Here is a 21,446-nt window from a genome sequence, read left to right as displayed (position 1 = left end):
AAGGATTAAGATTTTTTAATAGAAGTCATTTACAAATCTGTTTAACTTGATATATATATATATCCTGGATAACCCCTTTAATGAAACTGATGTGCTGAAGTGCCTTATAAATAAATAACGTGTTCCTTGTTGTAGGGACAAGTTCAATGAAATGAAATTCTACCCATGTAAGCCTACAATACTATGCAGTGGCAGAAATCGATATGCTTACAGGAGAAGTGTATGGTAGTGACATCTCACACGCTGATAGCACAGAAAAGACTGGCCTTTGGCTGTCCGGGCATGCTGGGACTTGTAGTTTTGCAACAGCTGGAGGCACCCTATTTGGGAAACATTGTGCTATAGAAACAATTTGCCTAAAGTACTGATGTAAATCAATACCATTGGTTAACACTGTCCTATATCTATAAGGCTGTGTTCACACATTCAGGTTTTTAATTGCAATTATTGATTTCAAAGATATGAACACAGAATGAAAGGCACTTCTAAAGGAAAGACTGAAACTTCCTTTTCTTCTTTTAGATTTATTTTTATGGCTTTGTATTTAAATGGTACCTCTCATCAAATAAACGTTTGATATATTTTAGATTAATGAATGTTGAATAACTTTCCAATAGCATGTTAATGAAAAATCTGCTTCTTTCTATTGTATCTTTCCCGATCAGTCCTGTCAGCAAGCATTTCTGACCCATGCTGGAGTCTTAAACACTCAGAGCTGCCAGCCTGCTTTGTTCACAGCCAAACAGGCTGTGAACAAAGCAGGCTGGCAGCTCTGAGTGTTCTCCTTTGTGAACAAAGCAGACTGGCAGCTCGTAGTATTTAGGACTCCAGCATGAGTCTGAAATGCTTGCTGCCAGGACTGGTAGGGAGACCCCTAGTGGTCATTTCTTCAAAGTGGAAAATTAAATAGAAAGAAGCATATTTTTTAATAACATGCAATTGTAAAGTCATTCTGCATACATTAATCTATAATATATTAAAAGTTTTTTTGATGAGAGGTACCCTTTAATAACTGCAGTTAAAAACCTGAACGGGTGAACACAGCCTAAGACAAATAGACAAATCGCCAGGTTCAGATGGCATTCACCCCCGTGTTCTAAAGAAATTAAGTAATGTAATAGACAGACCCCTATTTTTAATATTCAGGGACTCTATAGGGACAGGGACTGTTCCCCAGGACTGGCGCATGGCAAATGTGGTGCCAATATTTAAAAAGGGGTGAAAAGGTGACCCAGGGAATTATAGGCCTGTTAGTTTAGCCTCCCTTGTATGTAGATTGTTTGAGGGTTTTCTAAGCGATGCTATTTTGGAATATCTTGATAAAAATAAATGTATGACTCCATATCAGCATGGCTTTATGAGGTATCGGTCCTGTCATACTAACCTGATCAGCTTTCATGAGGAGGTGAGCTCCAGACTGGACCAGGGGGAATCGCTGGATGTCGTATATCTGGATTTATATTGTCACATAAAAGGTTGGTGTATAAAATGAGAAGGATTGGGCTGGGGGAGAATGTGTGCAAGTAGGTAACTGGCTCAGTGATAGGAAACAGAGGGTGGTTATTAATGGTATTTATTCTGATTGGGTGACTGTTACTAGTGGTACCACAGGGGTCCGTCTTGGGTCCTGTTCTATTTAATAGATGGGTTGAATAGTAAATAGACAATAGAAGACAGTGCACTGTTACAAATGGATCTGGATAGGTTGGAGGTTTGGGCTGGGAAGTGGTAGATGAGGTTCAACACTGATAAATGTAAGGTAATGCACATGGGGAGGAAAAATCCGGGCTGGGATTATGTATTAAATGGGAGAACACTTGGGACGACGGACATGGAAAAAGACTTAGGAGTCTTAGTAAATTTAGCTGTAGTGACCAGTGTCGGGCAGCTGCTGCCAAGGCAAATAAAATCATGGGGTGCATCAATAGGGGCATAGATGCCCACGACAAGGAAATAATTCTACCACTGTACAAATCACTAGTCAGACCACACATGGAATACTGTGTGCAGTACTGGGCACCAGTGTACAAGAAATATATAGTGGAGCTGGAGAGGGTTCAAAGACGGGCAACCAGAGTAATACGGGGAATGGGAGGACTACAGTACCCAGAAAGATCAGAATTGAGGTAATTTAGTTAGGCTATTTAGGCTTAGGGGTGACCTAATAACTATGTATAAATATATCAGGGGACCTTAGAGAGATCTCTCCCATGATCTATTTATACCCAGGACTGTATCTATAACAAGGGGGCATCCTCTACGTCTAGAGGAAAGAAGGTTTCTACACAAGCACAGACGGGGTTCTTTACTGTAAGAGCAGTGAGACTGTGGAACTCTCTAACAGAGGAGGTGGTCATGGTGAACTCTGTAAAAGAATTCAAAGGGCGTCTGGATGCATTTTTGGAGAATAATAACGTTGCAGGTTATGGATACTAGATTTATAGGGAGAGAACGTTGATCCAGGGATTTATTCTGATGCCATATTTGGAGTCGGGAAGGAATCTTTACCTCTAGTATGAGGGTTTTTTGCCTTCCTCTGGATCAACTCAGTACGGACTCATTAGGGTAATAGGTTGAACTTTGATGGACTCTGGTCTTTTTTCAACCTTATTAACTATGTGTCTATGATGTGGATTTCTGGATGTGTTGCTAAGCTATGGCCAAATCATTTTTTAAAGGGCATCTAATATATAATTAGGCCATGTTCACACGGCAGTCTGTGTGGAATTCCCCATCTTCATTCCCATTGATTTTAATGGGATTCTGCTGCACTGTTCACATCTGGCGCGGAAATTCATATTCTGGTCTATTCTTAATGTGAAGACCGCAAGGAAATGCATTGCTGTCTATGGGACAGCACATTTTCGAGCGGTCCTAGTGTCCACCGTTTAGTCAAATGTGTGGAATGTCCACACCTGTTGTTCATGTGAACATTCCGCTCTTTTTTTTGCCTGTGTGAACTAGAGCTGGGCGGTATGACCAAAAATGATTATCACAGTATTTTTGTAACTTATAGCGGTTCCATGGTATATAACGGTATCCCCCCCCCCCCCCAAATCATGTGACCCGCGAGTGCTGTTCTGTTTCTCCCCCCAATTAATTATCAGCCCAGCGCTGCGCAATGCCCATCGGGGAACTCTTACATGACAGTGCGCTCAACCTATCACCAGCCGAGGTGGAACATCGCTGCGGCCGGTGAGTTAAAGTTTATTTTGTTTATCTTATGCAGCCTGGGCATAGGTATACAGTACAGAATTCCAGCGACGGCAGCCCGCAACAAACAGGAGGACGAGGAGGGCAGCGCTTTGCTGGTGACATGTGATTAGTTCCCCGATGGGGACAGCGCAGCGCTGAGCTGATAATTAATTGGGGGGGGGGAGAAGCTGACCAGCACTTGCGGACCACATATGATTAGTTCCCCGATATGGGAACAGCGCAGTGCTGGGCTGATAATTCATTAATTCCTGAGGGGGAGGGGCATGCGGTATGGGAAAAATGTATATCGTGCAGGACAAAAATTTCGGTATTCTGTATGAACGGGTATACCAACCAGCACTAGTGTGAACCAGACCTTATAGAAAAACTCGAATATTTACTGGAAGTTCACTTAAACGTTGGCAGGGCATGCTTGTGAAGGCCCCCATACACATTCGAGAAAAGTCATCGAGGACAGGTTGACTATCTGTGTATTGAAGACTTATGGTTTTGGGGGGGGATATGCGGATTGGACGTGTTAAAATGTTTAATTCCTGATCCGTTTGTTCCTTGGAAGGTATAACACTTACGGCACAGTTTGGCAGACACTGGAAGGAAAATAAAAGTTAGGCTATGTTCACACAATGAAAAGTCTGCTATTCCTCTTAATTTCCGCTCTGCAAACCTTGCTTCAGAATTTTTCCAGTTTTGCGGAATTTGAGTGGAATTTCGGTAGAATTTCTTTGGGCTCAAAACAGAATTCTGCCAAAATTTAAAGCCCTGTTGAGTTCAGTGGGATTCTTCCCAGAATTCTTAAAAATTTATACATGTACGCCCTGCGCCCGCTCCCCTTCTATGACGCACGCTTAGGAGCTGAGAGCACATCATAACAGGATGGTCCCGGTGGCAATGAGCTGCTGGGACCTGTGGCTAATACTGGACATCACTGATCGTGGTGATGGGGATGCCCGGCATTAACGCCTTAGAAATAGTGATCAAAGTTTATTGTTGTGTCTAAAATGTAAAAAAGAAATGAGCGGTGCTGATCGGGACTACCAGCTGAGAGGACGTCAGGAGGGCCCTTACCTGCCTCCTTGCTGTGCAATTAGTGCTCCAATGCTCCACTGATAACGCTGATCAATGCTATGCATGCTATTGTATGGGGACCAAAAAAATTGTGTAAAAAAAAAAAAAAAAAGTTTTTTAAATATGAATTAACACCTTCCCTAAAAAAAGTTAATAAAAATATGTGGTATTGCCACGTGTGTAAATATCTGATCTACAAAAACATGACGTTAATTAAATCATGCGGACAATAGCGTACATGTAAAAATATATATATATACCAACTCCAGAATTGCATATTTTTGGTCCCTTAAAAAAAAAAGTAAAAAATGATCAAAAAGTCCCATTGATGCAAAAATGGTACCGATAAAAACTGCAGATCACAGTGCAAACAATGAGTACCCACACGTCCTTTTATATGGAAAAATAAAAAAGTTATAGGGATCAGAAGAGGACATTTTTAAACATGCTAATTTTCATACAAAAATGTACAATTTTTCTTAAGTAAAACAAATCAAACCTATACAATTTGGGTATCCTTTTAATCGTATGGATCTACAGAAGAAAGGTGTCGTACCGAAAAGTTCTCTGCATAGAATCTAAAGCCCTCAAAAGTTACAAAATGGCGTGCTTTTTTTTTTTTCTAGATTTTGGTTTTGCGGTAGATTTTGTGGTGAAATTATTAATTTCACTAGGTAGCACAATTGGTGGTGCAAAAAAACAAGCCCTCATATGGGTCTGTAGATGGAAAATTGAAAGCGTTTAGATTTTTAGGTGAGGTGGAAAAAATGTAAGTGCAAAAATGAAAAAACCCTACATGCATAAGGGGTTAAATACAGATCTTGTATTTTTGCAAAAATCCGAAAAGCTGAATTTTTGCAGCAGGACTGCCAAATTCCCATTCAAATCAATATGCAGTAAATCTTACAAAGCTGTTGTAGGTATTGTGGCCAAGTAATCAAAGATGTTTGAAAGGTGAATTAACCACTTAAGGACCAAGGGTATACCTGTATGCCCTGAGTCCACTCCCTTTCTGTAACATCATAGCGGGTCGGGCCCGGCCTCTAACAACAGCCGGGACCCGTGGCTAATAGCGCTGCACTGATCGTGGTGCTGCGCACTGTTAACCCTTTAGACGCGCCGTTCAAAGTTGACTGCCACGTCTAAAATTGAAAGTAAACTACCCCCGGCTAGCTCAGTGGGCTGCTTGGGACCGCTGCGGTGAAATTGCAGCATCCCAAACAGCTGCAGGACACAAGGAGGGCCCCTACATTCCTCCTGTTTGTCCGATCTCCGAATGACTGCTCTGTGCCTGAGCTCCAGGCAGAATCCTGATCAATGTTATCCTATGAGATAACAATGATCATTGTAAGAGATCAGTGTGTGCAGTGTTAAAGCCCTCTATAAAAGTGGGGGGAAAAGTTAATAAAGATAATTTAACCCCTCCCCTAATAAGTTAAATAAACATAAATAATAAAAATAAACATATGTGGTATCACCGCGTGTGGAAATGTCTATAGGTCGCGTTACCACATAGCTTTCTACACGGCTATATGCCGACTTCGTTACTTATACCTCCACAGCAATGCGGTCTGCTGAAGGTCCAGTGTGGACTGAAACGTCATTATTTTTGGGATTGCTAATAAAGTTACCTTTATTCTATTCAAAAGTGGTGTACAAAGTTTTATCTGAATATTGCAAAGGATTGGGATTCCTACTCCTGCACCCATAAACATCTAGAGAGTGACGTATCTTTTTACGAAGTATCCTCCTTATTCACTGCATATTAGTCTGTGGTGAATGAGTCAGATTTGAATGGTAGCCGGGCGGGGGGTGAGGCTTTCTCTGCAGGGCACTTCACCATGCTGCAATGCGCAATCACATTGGGAAACTTTTGACATTTCTGGATGAGGCTTATAACGGAGTATACTGTCATTGCTATTAGCCAAATGGCACAGTATTTTGTTGAAAAGTTTTGGCTACTAAGACCTAAAGCTGTAATGTGCTGCACTTACATAAGAACTGTCCTGAGCAGGAGAGGTTTGCTATGGAGATTTACTAATACTCTGGAGAATTCCTTACATGGACAGAGGTGTCAGCAGAGAGCACTGTGGTCAGACTAAAAAGAACTATACAACTTCCTGTGGAGCATACAGCAGCTGATAAGTACTGGAAGGATTAAGGTTCTTAACCCCTTAAAGGGGTATTCCGCCCCTAGACATCTTATCCCCTATCCAAAGGATAGGGGATAAAATGTCAGATCGCCGCGGTCCCGCTGCTGGGGACCCCTGGGATCCCCGCTGCGGCACCGTGCTATCGTTACAGCACAGAGCGAGTTCGCTCTGTGCGTAATGACGGGCGATACGGGGGACGGAGCAGCGTGACGTCATGGCTCCGCCCCTCGTGACATCACGGCCCGTCCCCTTAATGCAAGTCTATGGGAGGGGGCATGATGACCGCCACGCCCCCTCCCATAGACTTGTATTGAAAGCGGCGGGCCGTGACATCACGAGGGGCGGAGCCGTGACGTAACGATGCTCCGGCCCCTGTACCGCCAATCATTACGTGCAGAGCGAACTGGACCATGGCGGTCTGACATCTTATCCCCTATCCTTTGGATAGGGGATAAAATGTCTAGGGGCGGAATACCCCTTTAAGGACCCGGGGTTTTTCTGTTTTTGCAAAAAAAATCATAATCATAAAAAAAGCATAACTCTTTCAATTTTGCACCTAAAAATCGTTATGATGGCTTATTTTTTGCGCCACCAATTCTACTTGGTAATGACTTCAGTCATTTTACCCAAAAATATACGGCGAAACGGGAAAGAAAATCATTGTGAGACTAGATTTGAAAAGAAAAATGCCATTTTGTAACTTTTGGGGACTTCTACACAGTAAATTTTTCGGTAAAAATGACACCTTCTCTTTATTCTGTAGCTCCATACGATTAAAATGATACCCTACTTATATAGGTTTGATTTTGTTGTCCTTCTGGAAAATATCAAACTACATGCAGGAAAATGTATAGGTTTAACCCCTTAAGGACCAATGACGTACCGGTACGTCCTTGGTCCTGCTCTCCTGATATAACGCGGGGTTACACGGTAGCCGCGCGGCTAAAACCGAAAGCGAAAGTTGCCAGTTAACTCAGTGGGCTGTTCGGGATAGCCGTGGCGAAATCGCGGCATCCCGAACAGCTTACAGGACAGCGGGAGGGCCCCTACCTGCCTCCTCGCTGTCAGATCGCCGAATGACTGCTCAGTGCCTGAGATCCGGGCATGAGCAGTCATGCGGCAGAATCGTCGATCACTGGTTTCCTATGAGAAACCAGCGATCAATGATAAAGATCAGTGTGTGCAGTGTTATAGGTCCCTATGGGAGCTATAACACTGCAAAAAAAAAAAGTTTAAAAAAAAGTGAATAAAGATCATTTAACCCCTCCCCTATTAAAAGTTTGAATCACCCCCCTTTTCCCATAAAAAAAAAAAAACACAGTGTAAATAAAAATAAACATATATGGTATCACCGCGTGCGGAAATGTCCGAATTATAAAAATATATCATTAATTAAACCGCTTGGTCAATGGCGTGCGCGCAAAAAAAATTCCAAAGTCCAAAATAGTGCATTTTTGGTCACTTTTTATATCATTTAAAAATGAATAAAAAGCGATCAATAAGTCCTGTCAATGCAAAAATGGTACCGTTAAAAACTTCAGATCACGGCGCAAAAAATGAGCCCTCATACCGCCCCATACGCGGAAAAAAAAAAAGTTATAGGGGTCAGAAGATGACAATTTTAAACGTATTAATTTTCCTGCATGTAGTTATGATTTTTTCCAGAAGTCCGACAAAATCAAACCTATATAAGTAGGGTATCATTTTAATTGTATGGACCTACAGAATAAAGATAAGGTGTCATTTTTACCGAAAAATTTACTACGTAGAAACGGAAGCCCCCAAAAGTTACAAAACAGCATTTTTTTTTTTTTTTAAATTTTGTCGCACAATGATTTTTTTTCCGTTTCACTGTAGATTTTTGGGCAAAATGACTGACGTCATTACAAAGTAGAATTGGTGGCGCAAAAAATAAGCCATCATATGGATTTTTTGTTGCAAAATTGAAAGAGTTATGATTTTTTAAAGGCAAGGAGCAAAAAACGAAAATGCAAAAAACGGAAAAACCCCCGGTCCTTAAGGGGTTAAAATTGTCATATTCTGACCCCTATAACTTTTCTATTTAACCGTGTATGGGGCGGTATGAGGGCTAATTTTTTGCACCGTGGTCTGAAGTTTTTAGCTGTACCATTTTTGTATTGATAGGACTTATTTTTTCATTATATAAAAAGTGACCAAAAATACACTATTTTGGACTTTGGAATTTTTCTGCGCATACGCCATTGACCGTGTGGTTTAATTAACAACATATTTTTATAATTCGGACATTTCCACACGCGGTGATACCACATGTTTATTTCTATTTACACTGTGTTTTTATATTTATTTTTTATGGAAAAAGTGGGTGATTCAAACTTGTATTAGGGAAGGGGTTAAATGATCTATTTTCACTTTTTTTTTTTTTTTTTGCAATGTTATAGCTCCCATAGGGGGCTATAACACTGCACTTACTGATCTTTGACATTGATCAATGGTTTCTCATAGGAAACCATTGATCAATGATCTACCGCTTGACTGCTCATGCCTGGATCTCAGGCACTGAGCAGTCATTCGGCGATCGGACACCAGGGGGCAAGGTAAGGGACCCTCCTGCTGTCTTACAGCTGTTCGGGATGCCGCGATTTAGCCGCGGACATCCCGAACAGCCCCGAGTTAATCGGCAACGATTTACTTTCACTTTAGACGTAGTGTTCAACTTTGAACCCCGCGTCTAAAGGGTGAATAGCGCGCTATTAGCCACGGGTCCCCGCCTTGGCCCCGCTTTATAGAACGGGAGCGGACTCAGGACGTACATTTTCGTCTTGGGTCCTTAAGAGGTTAAATAGAAGTAATTTACAAATCTGTTTAACTTTTCTTGATTGGAAAACATTCTTTTATTTTTTTCCCCCCTCCAGAGTACCCCTTTAACCATGCCCCAGATTCTTTACAGAATAAGATCCATGACAAATGCATGCACGTATATGTGCTAGATTAGATTGCATATAACTATACGGCCCTCACTGCTTTCTAGCCGTGTAGCAGGGAATGGTATAAGCTCTATGGGGAGATTTATCAAAACCGGTCCAGAGGAAAAGTTGACTAGTTGCCCATAGCAACCAATCAGATCACTTCTTTCATTTTTGTTAGAAATAAAAGAAGCGAGCGGATTGGTTGCTATGGGCAACTTTTCCTCTGGACAGGTTTTGATAAATCTCCCCTTGTGAGCTGGTAATATGAATGATGGGACAAAGTAAATTGCATTGACGATGAGTCTGTAATATTGGTAAGAAACAGGTGGCTTGGGAAATTCTGCTCCTTGAAATAAGGTTACAGGAAGTTCAGCAACCTAAAACAAGGGAAATAACGTGTTTATTAAAAAAAAGATTTTATCTTTCTAAAAATAATGTTGTCTAAAAATATTTCAAGCTCTGTAAATAGGGGGGAGTTTACACTAAAGGAACTGGAAGTTAAACAGTCATCATAATGCCCAAGAAATGAAAAGAATCTGAACCCTCACCCCCTCAAATACAGATATACAAGGTTTTTAGCTTATTTATTTGTTTTTTTGTTTTCTGAACAGTTTGTTTTTGTTTCTGTATTGTACCTGTTATCTGGTTTTGTCCAGATGTATTTGTTTTAATTTTTTTTTGTTAATTGTACCTTTTAATCTGCTCCCAGAATGTGAAAAAGAATTTTAGCAAATTTAATAAAAAGGGAAACCTAAAAATGTGCCTAGTCATAAGTCTTCAGACCCCTGGGACCTTCCATTTTTCTTGATCATCTTTAAAGGAGTATTTCAGTCTAAAAACGTATCTCCATCCCCCATGGTCTCCGGAATGAATGAAGTGTGTCGACCACGGCATGAAGCAGGGGCCCGCACACCCCCTCCATGCATCTCTATGGCATATCCGAAGATACACGAATCTCCAGCTCTCCCATACAGATGCATGGACAGGGCGTTTGGCCACCGCTTTGTGCCACACTTAATTCATGCGGAGAGCCAGGGTGTCGGGCAGGAGATTGTCGGCCCCACCCTCAACCGCCCACCCCCAACCACGCCTCAGTCTTGGACCAAGTCTTAGACTTCGAAATTGCCCAGGAAGTACATATTCTGCCGTGGCTCACCATTAAGGGTACCCTTTAAATATGTCGTCCTTATTATAGATTCATAAGTTCCATCAGGTTTATTGTAGACAGCCACTTATTTTCATACAGTGATGCCCCATATGTGAAGCAAGGTGAGACCTTTTCCTAATTGGCAGGGAGCAAAACTTTGTCAGCTGTGTAGTACTTTTTAGGGGTTTCTGATCTTCGGTTTAGGGAAGGGGGATGTCATATTTTTTATTTTATATATTTTTTTGCATCAGATGGCAAAAAGGTGAGAAGCCTTCTACATTAAATAGGATCTGTCACTGACCACCACCTTCCTCCTGGTTTCTGATATTCCTTTCAGTGTCTGAGGTATGAGGGTTTGTCTGATAATTAAGGGAATCGGTCTGATGGGTGTGAACTTAAAGGGAAACTCCAGTACTTATCCCCTATCCACAGAATCCTGTGGTTAGGGGATAAATGTCTGATCGCACGGGTCCGACAGCTGGGACCCCCGCAAACTCCTACCTGGCACTCCAGCCAAGTGAAAGCACTACTGACAAACAATGAATTAGACAAAAATACAGATGCACATATGGAGAGACATGTCTAGGTTTAGCTTTGTGTTTAAATAGAACCTGTGACTAGTTTTATGCTGCCTAAACCACAGGCAGCATGACATATTGATAGGTTTTCCTATCACAATGATCTATGATTCACTCTGAAAGTCATTTAAGAGTGAACATGGTTTTATCTTCTGCCAGGAACAGATCTCTCCAATTACACATATAGGGAGAGATTTGTCAGTCTGGGCCTCTCCATTGACTCGGAGCCCTGTTACTGATCAATGACAACACTGGTTTATCAAAACCTGTCCAAAGGAAAGGTTGCCCAGTTGCCCATAGCAACCAATCAGATTGCTTCTTTCATTTTTAACAAGGCCTCTGCAAAATGAAAGAAGTGATCTGATTGGTTGCTATGAGCAACTGGTCAACTTTTCTTCTGCATGGGTTTTGATATATCTCCCCCACTATGATTACTCTGAAACAGCACAGAGTGATGATGCCTGTGGTTCAACAGGTTCACTTTTCGGGGCTATACAGGATTAGAAACACATCTGTTTTTTTTTTTTTTTTTCCCCCATGTCGAAGTGTGGCAGTGATTCTGTTCTAGAAGAAAAAAACACCACGGGGGAAAGTTATCAATGGATTTGGACATCTTTTTGTCTTGTAAAAAGTCGCATATTTGTCACAGGTTGCATTTTAGATGGGGTTTTTGTGCTACTTTTCAACACCCACGCTTTACCAGTTTGTTGTGTTTTTTTTTAACAGATGCTGTGGACATTTATCTGTTAGGGTGCGTTCATACGGAGTAATTCAGGTGGAATTTACTCGAGTAATTCCTCTTGAATTCTCCGCTCCAAATTAATTCACATCCACTCTGCCCACTGACTTTAATGTTATTTCCGCTGTCCTGTTCACACTGCGGAAATTCTGCTAGCGGAATTCCGACGCTGACTTCCGTTCCGCTTGAAGAATGAGCATGTTCATTCTTCAAGCGGAATCCGCTAGCAGAAATCAATAGAAGTCAATGGTAAAAAAAATATTCCGCCCGACATCGTTTTCGCGCAGAATACCCGCGCAATTTGCACGGAATTCATGCGGAAATGGCTGAAAACCCTTTAAATCTTTCTCCCCCATTTCCGCGCGCAATTTGCGCGAAAAAAAAATAAAATTTCCGCCCGTAAATTTTTCGGCCTGAATTACTCTTCATTTACTCTGTGTGAGTAACTGCGACTTAAAAAAAAGGCACAATTTTTTTGCGCTTAGCTTCACCATCCAAGGAATACACTTATAAACTTGTCTGTTTCACAGACCCTTCTTTTCTTACATTGCATTTTGGTGTTTTTGTTTTTAGTTTTTGTAATGTTAATAAAGTAGTTCTTAATAAAGTTAAATGGCTTAGAATTGAACTAATCTTTAACTATTAAGTTCAAATTGTCTTGGTTATGATAACTTTTTTGGTATAGGTAAGTGCTGGAGGGCTTTCATCTGTTACTGTTAAATATAATCGGAACGCTAAAATATAACCAGTCTGACCGTGGAGAGTATGAGCTCTTTGTTTGTATAGCAAAAAAATACATTTATTGTAATATTCTTGACATCATGGCAGACAGTACATAAAACAAGAAATCTTCATGTAAAGGCAGTCCTTAGCATAAGTAAATAATGTAGGAGGGTTATGTAGACATGTCCATAAATCTTGTCTCACCAGCTGGGATTTCTTCCTTAGTACTTTATCCAGTCTGCTGGATCCATCTTGAAATGTCCTTTTAAAATGGCCGCCTCTGTTAGCTTCCTCTAGCTGTCATCCTCCTTCAGGCTGGCTTGGTCTCGTCTGGCTTGGCCCCGCCTCCTTCCTTAGTTCTTTCAGCTTTGAAGTCTTTAACTTATATATCATTGACTAAACTCTGATTGGGTGTTGAACACTTCCTTACAAGGTTTGCTCATGTAAGCATATAGTTATGGTCGTGAAATAGGATTCAGCTAGCTCAACTTGTATATATATTTAACTTGTGGGTGTATACATTATGTCATTGGCTACATTGTTATCTGTTTGGATACTACTAACCATCCACATATGGTACTTCTCTGAAGTCTTGACGAAGCTACGTGACCATTCTAAATTAGCATTATATTGACATAGGATATAGTGTGTCGTGTGATGTTCTATACATATAGACATGATGTCCTATGACAACTAGTGAGCTTAAACACGTGGTTACCAAAACTTTGATATATATTAGGGATCAACCGATTATCGGTTTGGCCGATATTATCGGCCGATATTCAAGATTTTGGACATTATCGGTAATTACCTTGCCGATAATGCCCCGCCCCCCCGGCCAGAGATGACCGCTGCCCCATTGCCTCCCCCATCCCCGGCTTTATAATTACCTGTTCCCAGGGTCCGTGCTACTCCTGGCTCCTGCTGCGTTCTGCACTGTTGCTGTGCGCTGCACAATGACGAGTGACGTCCTCAATGCGATGTCGCTGTCAGTGCGCACAGTGGACTCAGGACCCCAGGACAGGTAGGGGGAGAGAAGCGGGTGGCGGCGGCAGTCTCTGGCCCCGCAAAAGCCGCTGCAGTTAATTGATTTAAAGCGCCCACTTTAAATCATTGATCTGCAGTGGCTTCTGCTGGTCCGGGGGGAGAAATAGCCGATAATTTATACCGGAATATCAGTATAAGTTATCAGCTACCGGCCTCAAAGTTCACAGATTATCGGTCCTAAAAAGTCAATATCAGTCAATCCCTAATAAAAAAAATTATATATATATATATTAGGTATCGACCGATTATCGGTTTGGCCGATATTATCGGCCGATATTCACGATTTTGGACGTTATCGGTATCGGCAATTACCTTGCCGATAATCCGATAATGCAACCCCAACACCACCACCGCACCGCCGTTCTCGCAGTGTAAGAGCTGCGGGGAGGTGATCTCCAGGCACCAGCGCGATGATGTGACATCATCGTGCCGGCCTGCCGTGGATGGCGTCCCCGCGGCTCACACTGCATGAATGCAGCAGCGTGTGAGAAATGTGAGGGAATGGTGGAGCGGGACAGCTGACAGCTCCCGCTCCACCATGCTATAGTACATGAGGGGCAACAATCTCAGGGGGCCATTGGCCCCCCCCCCCCCCTGGATCTGCCACTGGCAGCACAGAGGTGATAGAGCAGGGGGTCTCAAACTCAAATTATCTGGGGGCCACTGGAGGTAGCAGCTGGGTGAGGCTGGGTCGCATAAGCCCCTTACATTTAATGCCCCCATCATGCACCCCTTACATATAATGCCCCCATCATGCACCCTCATCATCCACCAGCAACACCCCCACCAGAAGAAGCACCATCATCTACCAGCACACACCCCATTAGGTAGCATTGTCCCTCATCAGACTCAGGCCGGCCAACCGGAGACGTGGAAGAGGGCGGGGTAAGTGAAGTCTTCTGGCATGAAGGATGCCTGAAGAAGTTACCTGCCCGGCGCCCGGAACTGCATGTACCGGGCGTCGGGCAATAGAAATTTCACATACCGCAAACTTGCGGCCCGGGAATTGGAGGCTTGATTGTCGCGGGCGCCGGTCAGTCTGTGCGGGCCGTATGTGCAGGCCGCCAGGAGTATTTTAACGCAGGGGCATGGAGCTGCCGCTCCATCCACCCCTACGTTAATCCGGCCCTGGCTATCTGCCCTAACCTCCACAGAGTATCGGTATCGGCTCTAAAAAAATCGATATTGGTCGATCCCTAATATATATACTCTGTGATATTGTATATTAAAAAGTGACATACTTTTATCAGTTACAAAAATCCCAAATTTATCACATGCAAAACCCCTAAGCAGACGACACAGGCGCTGATGTAATGGGCAGAAATTGACTGAGAACGGGTGGAGGGAAGTCCTTTTCCTGAGTGTTTTGTAGGTTGCCCCAAATTTATGTTAATAAATTTGGTGCAAGTTCACCGCAACTAAAACAGTGCCAAAAAGCATCCACACAGCAAACATCTATCTTCTTAAAGGGGTACTCCACTGCCCAGCGTTTGGAACACGCCCCCTCCCATAGAATTGCATTGAGGTGGCATGACATCACGAGGAGCGTGGCCGTGCCATCACGGCCCCCACAGCCAGCACACAGCGTTCGTAACAAAATGTTCTGAACACTGGGGCAGTGGAGTACTCCTTTTAAGTTCTCTAATTTTGGAAACTGCTTTACGGAAATGTAATATGCCAATACTAGCTCTAAATTTATTTTTAACATTTTATGTATAAGAGTTATACAAACAAATATGTAGAACTATTGTATACTTTTAGGATTGAATCATCCTCTAATACATCTTTTTAATTTTCTTAAAAGGGAAGTACATAGCAGCTACCCAGCGTCCTGATGGCACTTGGCGGAAGCAGAGAAAAGTGAAGGAGGGATACGTGCCTCAAGAAGAAGTTCCTGTGTATGTATCTATCATTCTGTATCCAGTACAGTGACCCCCCCGACCTACGATGGCCCCGACATACGATCATTTCAACATACGATGGCCTCTCAGAGACCATCACATGTTGAAGGCAGCATCAACATATGATGCTTTTGTATGTCGGGGCCATCGCATAAACGGCTATCCGGCAGCGCAGACTGCTTCAGCTGCCACCAGATAGCCGTTTACGGTGCCCTGTGTGGTCCGCTGATGATCACTTACCTGTCCTCGGGGCTCCGGCGCGTCCTCTTCGGGATCCCTTCCATCGTCGGCGCTCTCCATCTTGGTCATCACGTCGCTGGGCACGCCGTCCCGTCATCCAATAGGAGCGGCATGCGTAGCGACGTGATGGCGGCGACAGATGCCGGGGAAGCAGAGGCCTTGCCGGAGCGTCAGTGACACCCCGGGGACGCGGCGACAGCAATGGACGGCGACATCCAGGGTAGCGGTGACGAGCAGTGGCGGTCCAGAGCGGCGGGGACAGGTGAGTACAATTTCCTATACCAGTGGCTTTCAACCTGCGGACCTCCAGATGTTGCAAAACTACAACTCCCAGCATGCACGGACAGCCGTTGGCTGTCCGGGCATGCTGGGTGTTGTAGTTCTGCAACATCTGAAGGTCCGCAGGTTGTAGACCACTGTCCTATACTTTACATTGCACGGATCCCTCAACATACGATGGTTTGAACAAACGATGGTCCATTTGGAACGGATTACCATCGTATGTTGAGGGACCACTGTATAGTGCCTTACAATGGTCACCAGTGGTCAGCTACAATAAACTCAAAGCAGACATGAGGCGTTTATTTCCCCAGTTTTACATGGTGGGACAAACTTCTAGAATTTTTTGAATCCTTTATTTTTTATTATAATTTATTAAAAACAATCACACATAATAACTCACTTATTAAAATGAAGGACGTAGATTCTTCTTTATTAAGTTTCCCCCAGTCACTGACTGTTCCCTGCTGGTGAATGGGCTGTCCTTCCTGAGGTCACATGACTTTGTCACATGTACAGCACTAAAGATAAGGGTCGCTCCACTCAAATCACTTCATAAGTTTTAGGATGTCATTGACCTATACATGAAGTTTATGCAAAGACCTAATATTTACAGTGTTGACCCTTCTTCTTTTTCAAGAGTTCCACCATTCGCCCTGGCATAGTGGATATCAGCTTGTAGGCCAAATCGTGACTGATGACCACTAATTCTTATGTAATCACTACTTGGAGTTTATCACAATTTCAGGTTTTTTTTTGTCTGTCCATCTGTTTTTTGATTGACCATAGATTTTTAATGGGATTGAGATCTGGGGAGTTTCCTGGCCATGGACCCATAATGTCAATGTTTTCTTCACCAAACTACTTAGTTATCACGTTTTCTGTCTGACATGGTCTCCATCATGCTGGAAGAGCATTGTTCAATACCAAGTTGTTCCTGGAATGCTGGGAGAAGTAGTTCGTAGAGGATGTTTAGATACCATTCTGTATTTGTGGTAGTGTTTTAGGCAATATTATGAGCAAGTGCACTCCCTTGGATAAAAAGAAACCCCACACATGAATGGTCTCCGGAGGCTTTACTATTGGCCCAGGACTCAACTTTTTTTCCTCCAATCCTTCCTCCTGATGTCTCAAACAGTCTGAAGGGAGTTTAATGGAAATAGCTTTACCACAGTCCTTTGCAGTCTAATCCCTGTACTTCCCGCAGAAGTTATTATTGGGCAGCCATCTTGCCTGAGCAGTTTTTTAAGAGCAATTAAATGTATGCTTAACCGCAAGCCTTATTGACATATGCACAATAGTCTGGCCAAGACCCTATTGACTTGAGTGGAGTAGTTTACTAAGCATGTTCCGTGCTGGACAGAGCTCATTCTACAGGGAGGGTGAGGCGCAGATCTTAGCTTCAGCTATTCTGAATGGTGATGGCTCCAGTGCAATCTATATACTGGTGTCACCTTTCACTGTAATCCTGTCTGTGATCATAAGGAGGAGAATGCTGGAAAATGACCTGTACAGAACAGGAAGTCTCTACTTAAAGGGGTACTCCACCCCTAGACATCTTATCCCCTATCCGAAGGGGATAAGATGTCTAGCGGTGCTCGCGTCATGCGTGGCAGGTCCCGGCTGCTATCAGCAGCCAGGGACTCGCCGGTAATGGCGGACATCCACGATCGAGCGGATGTCCACCATTAACCCCTCAGATGCCGTGATCAATACAGATCATCGCATCTGAGGCAGTGCGGTACTTTGAATGGATGATCTGATTGCCCGCAGCGCTGCCGCGGGGATCCGATCATCCAGCATGGTGGCCGGAGCAAGGTGAGGGACCACCGGGGTCTTCTGCTCTGGTCTTAGATCGAGCAGACCAGAGCAGAAGATCACCGATAATACTGATCAGTGCTGTGTCCTATACATAGCACTGAACAGTATTAGCAATCAACTAATTTCTATGAATAGTCACCTTTTGGGACATTAAAAAGTGTAAAAAAATAAATAAAAAGTAAAAAAATTAGAAAAATCCCCTCCCCAATAAAAAAAACTTCCGTTTTCCCATTTTACCCCCAAAAAAGCATAAAAAAAATGATTAATACACATATTTGGTATCGCCGCATGCATAAAAGTCTGAACTATTAAAATATATTGTTAATAATCCCGTACGGGGAACGGCGTAAACGTAATTTTTTTTTTTTTTTAAAGTCCAAAATTGCTATTCCCAAAAGTCCAATATTTTATTCCCAAAATTTTTTATGAAAAGTAAAACCTAAGCAGTGGTACCAATAAGAACTACAGATCATGGCGCAAAAAATGAGCCCTCTTATCAACCCATATACGGAAAAATTAGAAAGTTATAGGTGATCAAAATAGGGCAATTTCAAACATACTAATTTTGTTAAAATGGTTTGAGATTTTTTTTTAAGCGGTACAATTATAGAAAAGCATATAACATGGGTATCATTTTAATCGTATTGATCCACAGAATAAAGAAAACATGTTGTTTTTACTGGAAAGTGTACAGCGTGAAAACAAAACCTTCCAAAATTTGCTAAATTGCAGTTTTCTTTTCAATTTTCCCACATAAATAATATTTGTTTGGTTGCGCTGTGCATTTTATGGTAAAATAAGTGATGTGATTACAAAGTACAATTGGTGACGCAAAAAACAAGCCCTCATATGGGTCTGTGGATGGAAATATAAGAGAGTTATGATTTTTAGAAGGCGAGGAGGAAAAAACGAAAATGCAAAAATAAAATTGGTCTGGTCCTTAACCCCTTAAGGACCCGGGGGTTTTCCATATTTGCATTTTAGTTTTTTCCTCCTTACATTTAAAAAATCATAACCTTTTCAATTTTGCACCTAAAAATCCACATGATGGCTTATTTTTTGGCGCCACCAATTCTACTTTGTAATGACGTCAGTCATTTTACCCAAAAATCTACGGCGAAATGGAAAAAGAAATTCATTGTGAGACAAAATTGAAAAAAAAAACGCCATTTTGTAAATTTTGAAGGCTTCCGTTTCTACACAGTAAATTTATAATTCGGACATTTCCACACGCGGTGATACCACATATGTTTATTTTTATTTACACAGTTTTTTTTTTTTAATGGGAAAAGGGGGGTGATTCAAACTTTTATTAGGGAAGGGGTTAAATGATCTTTATTCACTTAATTTTTTTTCACTTTTTTTTTTGCAGTTTTATAGCACCCATAGGGACCTATATCACTGCACACACTGATCTTCATCATTGATCACTGGTTTCTCATAGGAAACCAGTGATCGATGATTCTGCCGCTTGACTGCTCATACCTGGATCTCAGACACTGAGCAGTCATTCGGCGATCGGACAGCGAGGAGGCAGGTAGGGATCCTCCAGCTGTCTTGTAAGCTGGTCGCGATGCCGCGATTTCGCCACGGCGATCCCGTACAGCTCCCTGAGCTAACTGGCATGCTTTCACTTTAGACGTGGCGTTCAAAGTGAAAGTGAGACCATGCCGCGATCAATGCTGCACGCTATTAGCCACTAATCCCGGCCGTTGTTAGAGGCCGGGCCCGACCCGCTATGTGGCCCCGCGTTATAGAACGGGAGCGGACTCAGGACATACAGGTACACCCTGGGTCCTTAACAGGTTAAAGGGGTACTCCCATGGAAAACTTTTTTTTTTTTCTTTTTTTTATCAACTGGTGCCAGAAAGTTTGTAAATTACTTCTATTAAAAAATCTTAATCTTTCCAGTACTTATTAGCTGATGAATACTACAGAGGAAATGGTTTTCTTTTTGGAACACACAGCTCTCTGCTGACATCATGACCACAATGCTCTGTGCACTGTGGTCATGATGTCAGCAGAGAGCTCTGTCTTCTAAAAAGAAAACCATTTCCTCTGTAGTATTCAGCAGCTATATAAGTACTGGAAGGATTAAGATTTTTTTAATAGAAGTAATTTACAAATCTGTTTAACTTTCTGGCACCAGTTGATTAAAAAAAAAAAAGTTTTCCACAGGAGTACGCTTTTAAGGCCAAAATGGGCCTTGTCCTTAAGGGGTTAATGTTAGGCCTAGTAACCAGACTGATTTAAAAAAAAAATAATAATTTTTAACCACAACTTGATGTAAATAATAGATCATGGCACATTCGCTTTAACCCCTTAAGGACAGTGATTTTTCATTTTTGCTTTTTCGTTTTTTCCTCCTCGTATTGTTTTAAATCTTCCACCTACAGACTCATACAAAGGCTTGTTTTTTGCGCAATCAGTTGTTCTTTGTAGTAACTACTCATTTTAGCACATATTCTATGGCGAAATTGAAAACATTTTTTGTAGGGCAAAATAAAAAAAACATTTTGCAATTTTGGGAGGGGAGGTTTCGTTTTCACCCAGGGCATTTTTCAGTAAAAATGACACTTTCTCTTTATTCTGTTGGTCCAAATGATTAAAATTATCCCTAAATTTATATAGGTTTTGTTTTACTTTTAAGAAAATTTCAACCTTTTTGTCATAAAATGTGTATGTTTGAAATTGTCCTCATCTGACCCCTATAACACACAACAATACCATACAATGTTTGTTTAATTTTTGACATTATTTTATTTTTTATTATTGAAATATGGGAAAAGGGGGTTCATTTAAAGGAAATCAAGTACAGTGGTCCCTCAACATATGATATTAATTGGTTCCAGGAGAACCATCATATGTCGAGTACATATGTCTATGTAAAAATGGTAATTGGTTCTGGGGCCTCGGAACCATTGAATGTTGAATACATATCTCTATGGGAAACTGCTAATTGGTTCTGGGATGACCATTGTATGTGGAGTGTATGGGGAGTGTTTAACAAACCAGGGTGCCTCCAGCTGTTGCACAACTACAACTCCCAGCATGCATGTACAGCCATTGACTGTCTGGGCATGCTGGGAGTTATAGTTTTGCAACAGCTGAAGGCACACTGATAGGGAAACATTGATGTATGGGGTGTATAGTGTGTATATGTATTGTATGTGATGTGTGACATCGCATACAGTACTGTACAGTTCTTTAAATACCTTCAGGGGGGACAGAATGTCCTTCATTACGATCCTGCCGACTACAGCTCTATAGGAAAGGAAGGGGAGGGCAGCCAGCAGCTCATTGGATGCCTGCAGCAAGATGCTGCAGGCTATTGGCTATAGCTGCACTGGGGGGGCGGGGCTTACACGGAGCTCACAGTAGAAGCCTGTGTGAGTTAGCAGGACAGCATGTGAGTAACAGGAGGCAGAACGGGGCACACGGGGCACATTATACAACTATCTGTCAGTTGCTGAAGTTGTCACACAGCAGCATCATATGTCGAGGCTGCCTTCAACATACGATGGGCTCTGAGAGGCCATCATATGTTGAAATGATCATATGTCGGGGCCATCATAAGTCGGGGGGTCAC

The 21,446-nt window shown here is 42.3% G+C and overlaps 1 protein-coding gene across 3 annotated transcripts in view; it reads left to right on the top strand.

Moving 5' to 3' along the window:
* Window positions 1–21,446, top strand: part of PYM1 (PYM homolog 1, exon junction complex associated factor) — a 35,023-nt gene that overhangs the window by 9,644 nt on the left and 3,933 nt on the right. For all 3 annotated transcript variants that reach the window (XM_056562371.1, XM_056562373.1, XM_056562372.1), the window contains exon 2: window positions 15,421–15,514. In XM_056562371.1, coding sequence (XP_056418346.1) covers window positions 15,421–15,514 — 94 coding nt within the window. The remainder of the gene's footprint in view (window positions 1–15,420; window positions 15,515–21,446) is intronic.

Source organism: Hyla sarda, chromosome 2 (genome assembly GCF_029499605.1).
Source record: "Hyla sarda isolate aHylSar1 chromosome 2, aHylSar1.hap1, whole genome shotgun sequence".
Taxonomy (NCBI): domain Eukaryota; kingdom Metazoa; phylum Chordata; class Amphibia; order Anura; family Hylidae; genus Hyla; species Hyla sarda.
Note: the sequence above shows the minus strand (reverse complement) of the source record. Positions and strands in the feature narration are given on the sequence as shown.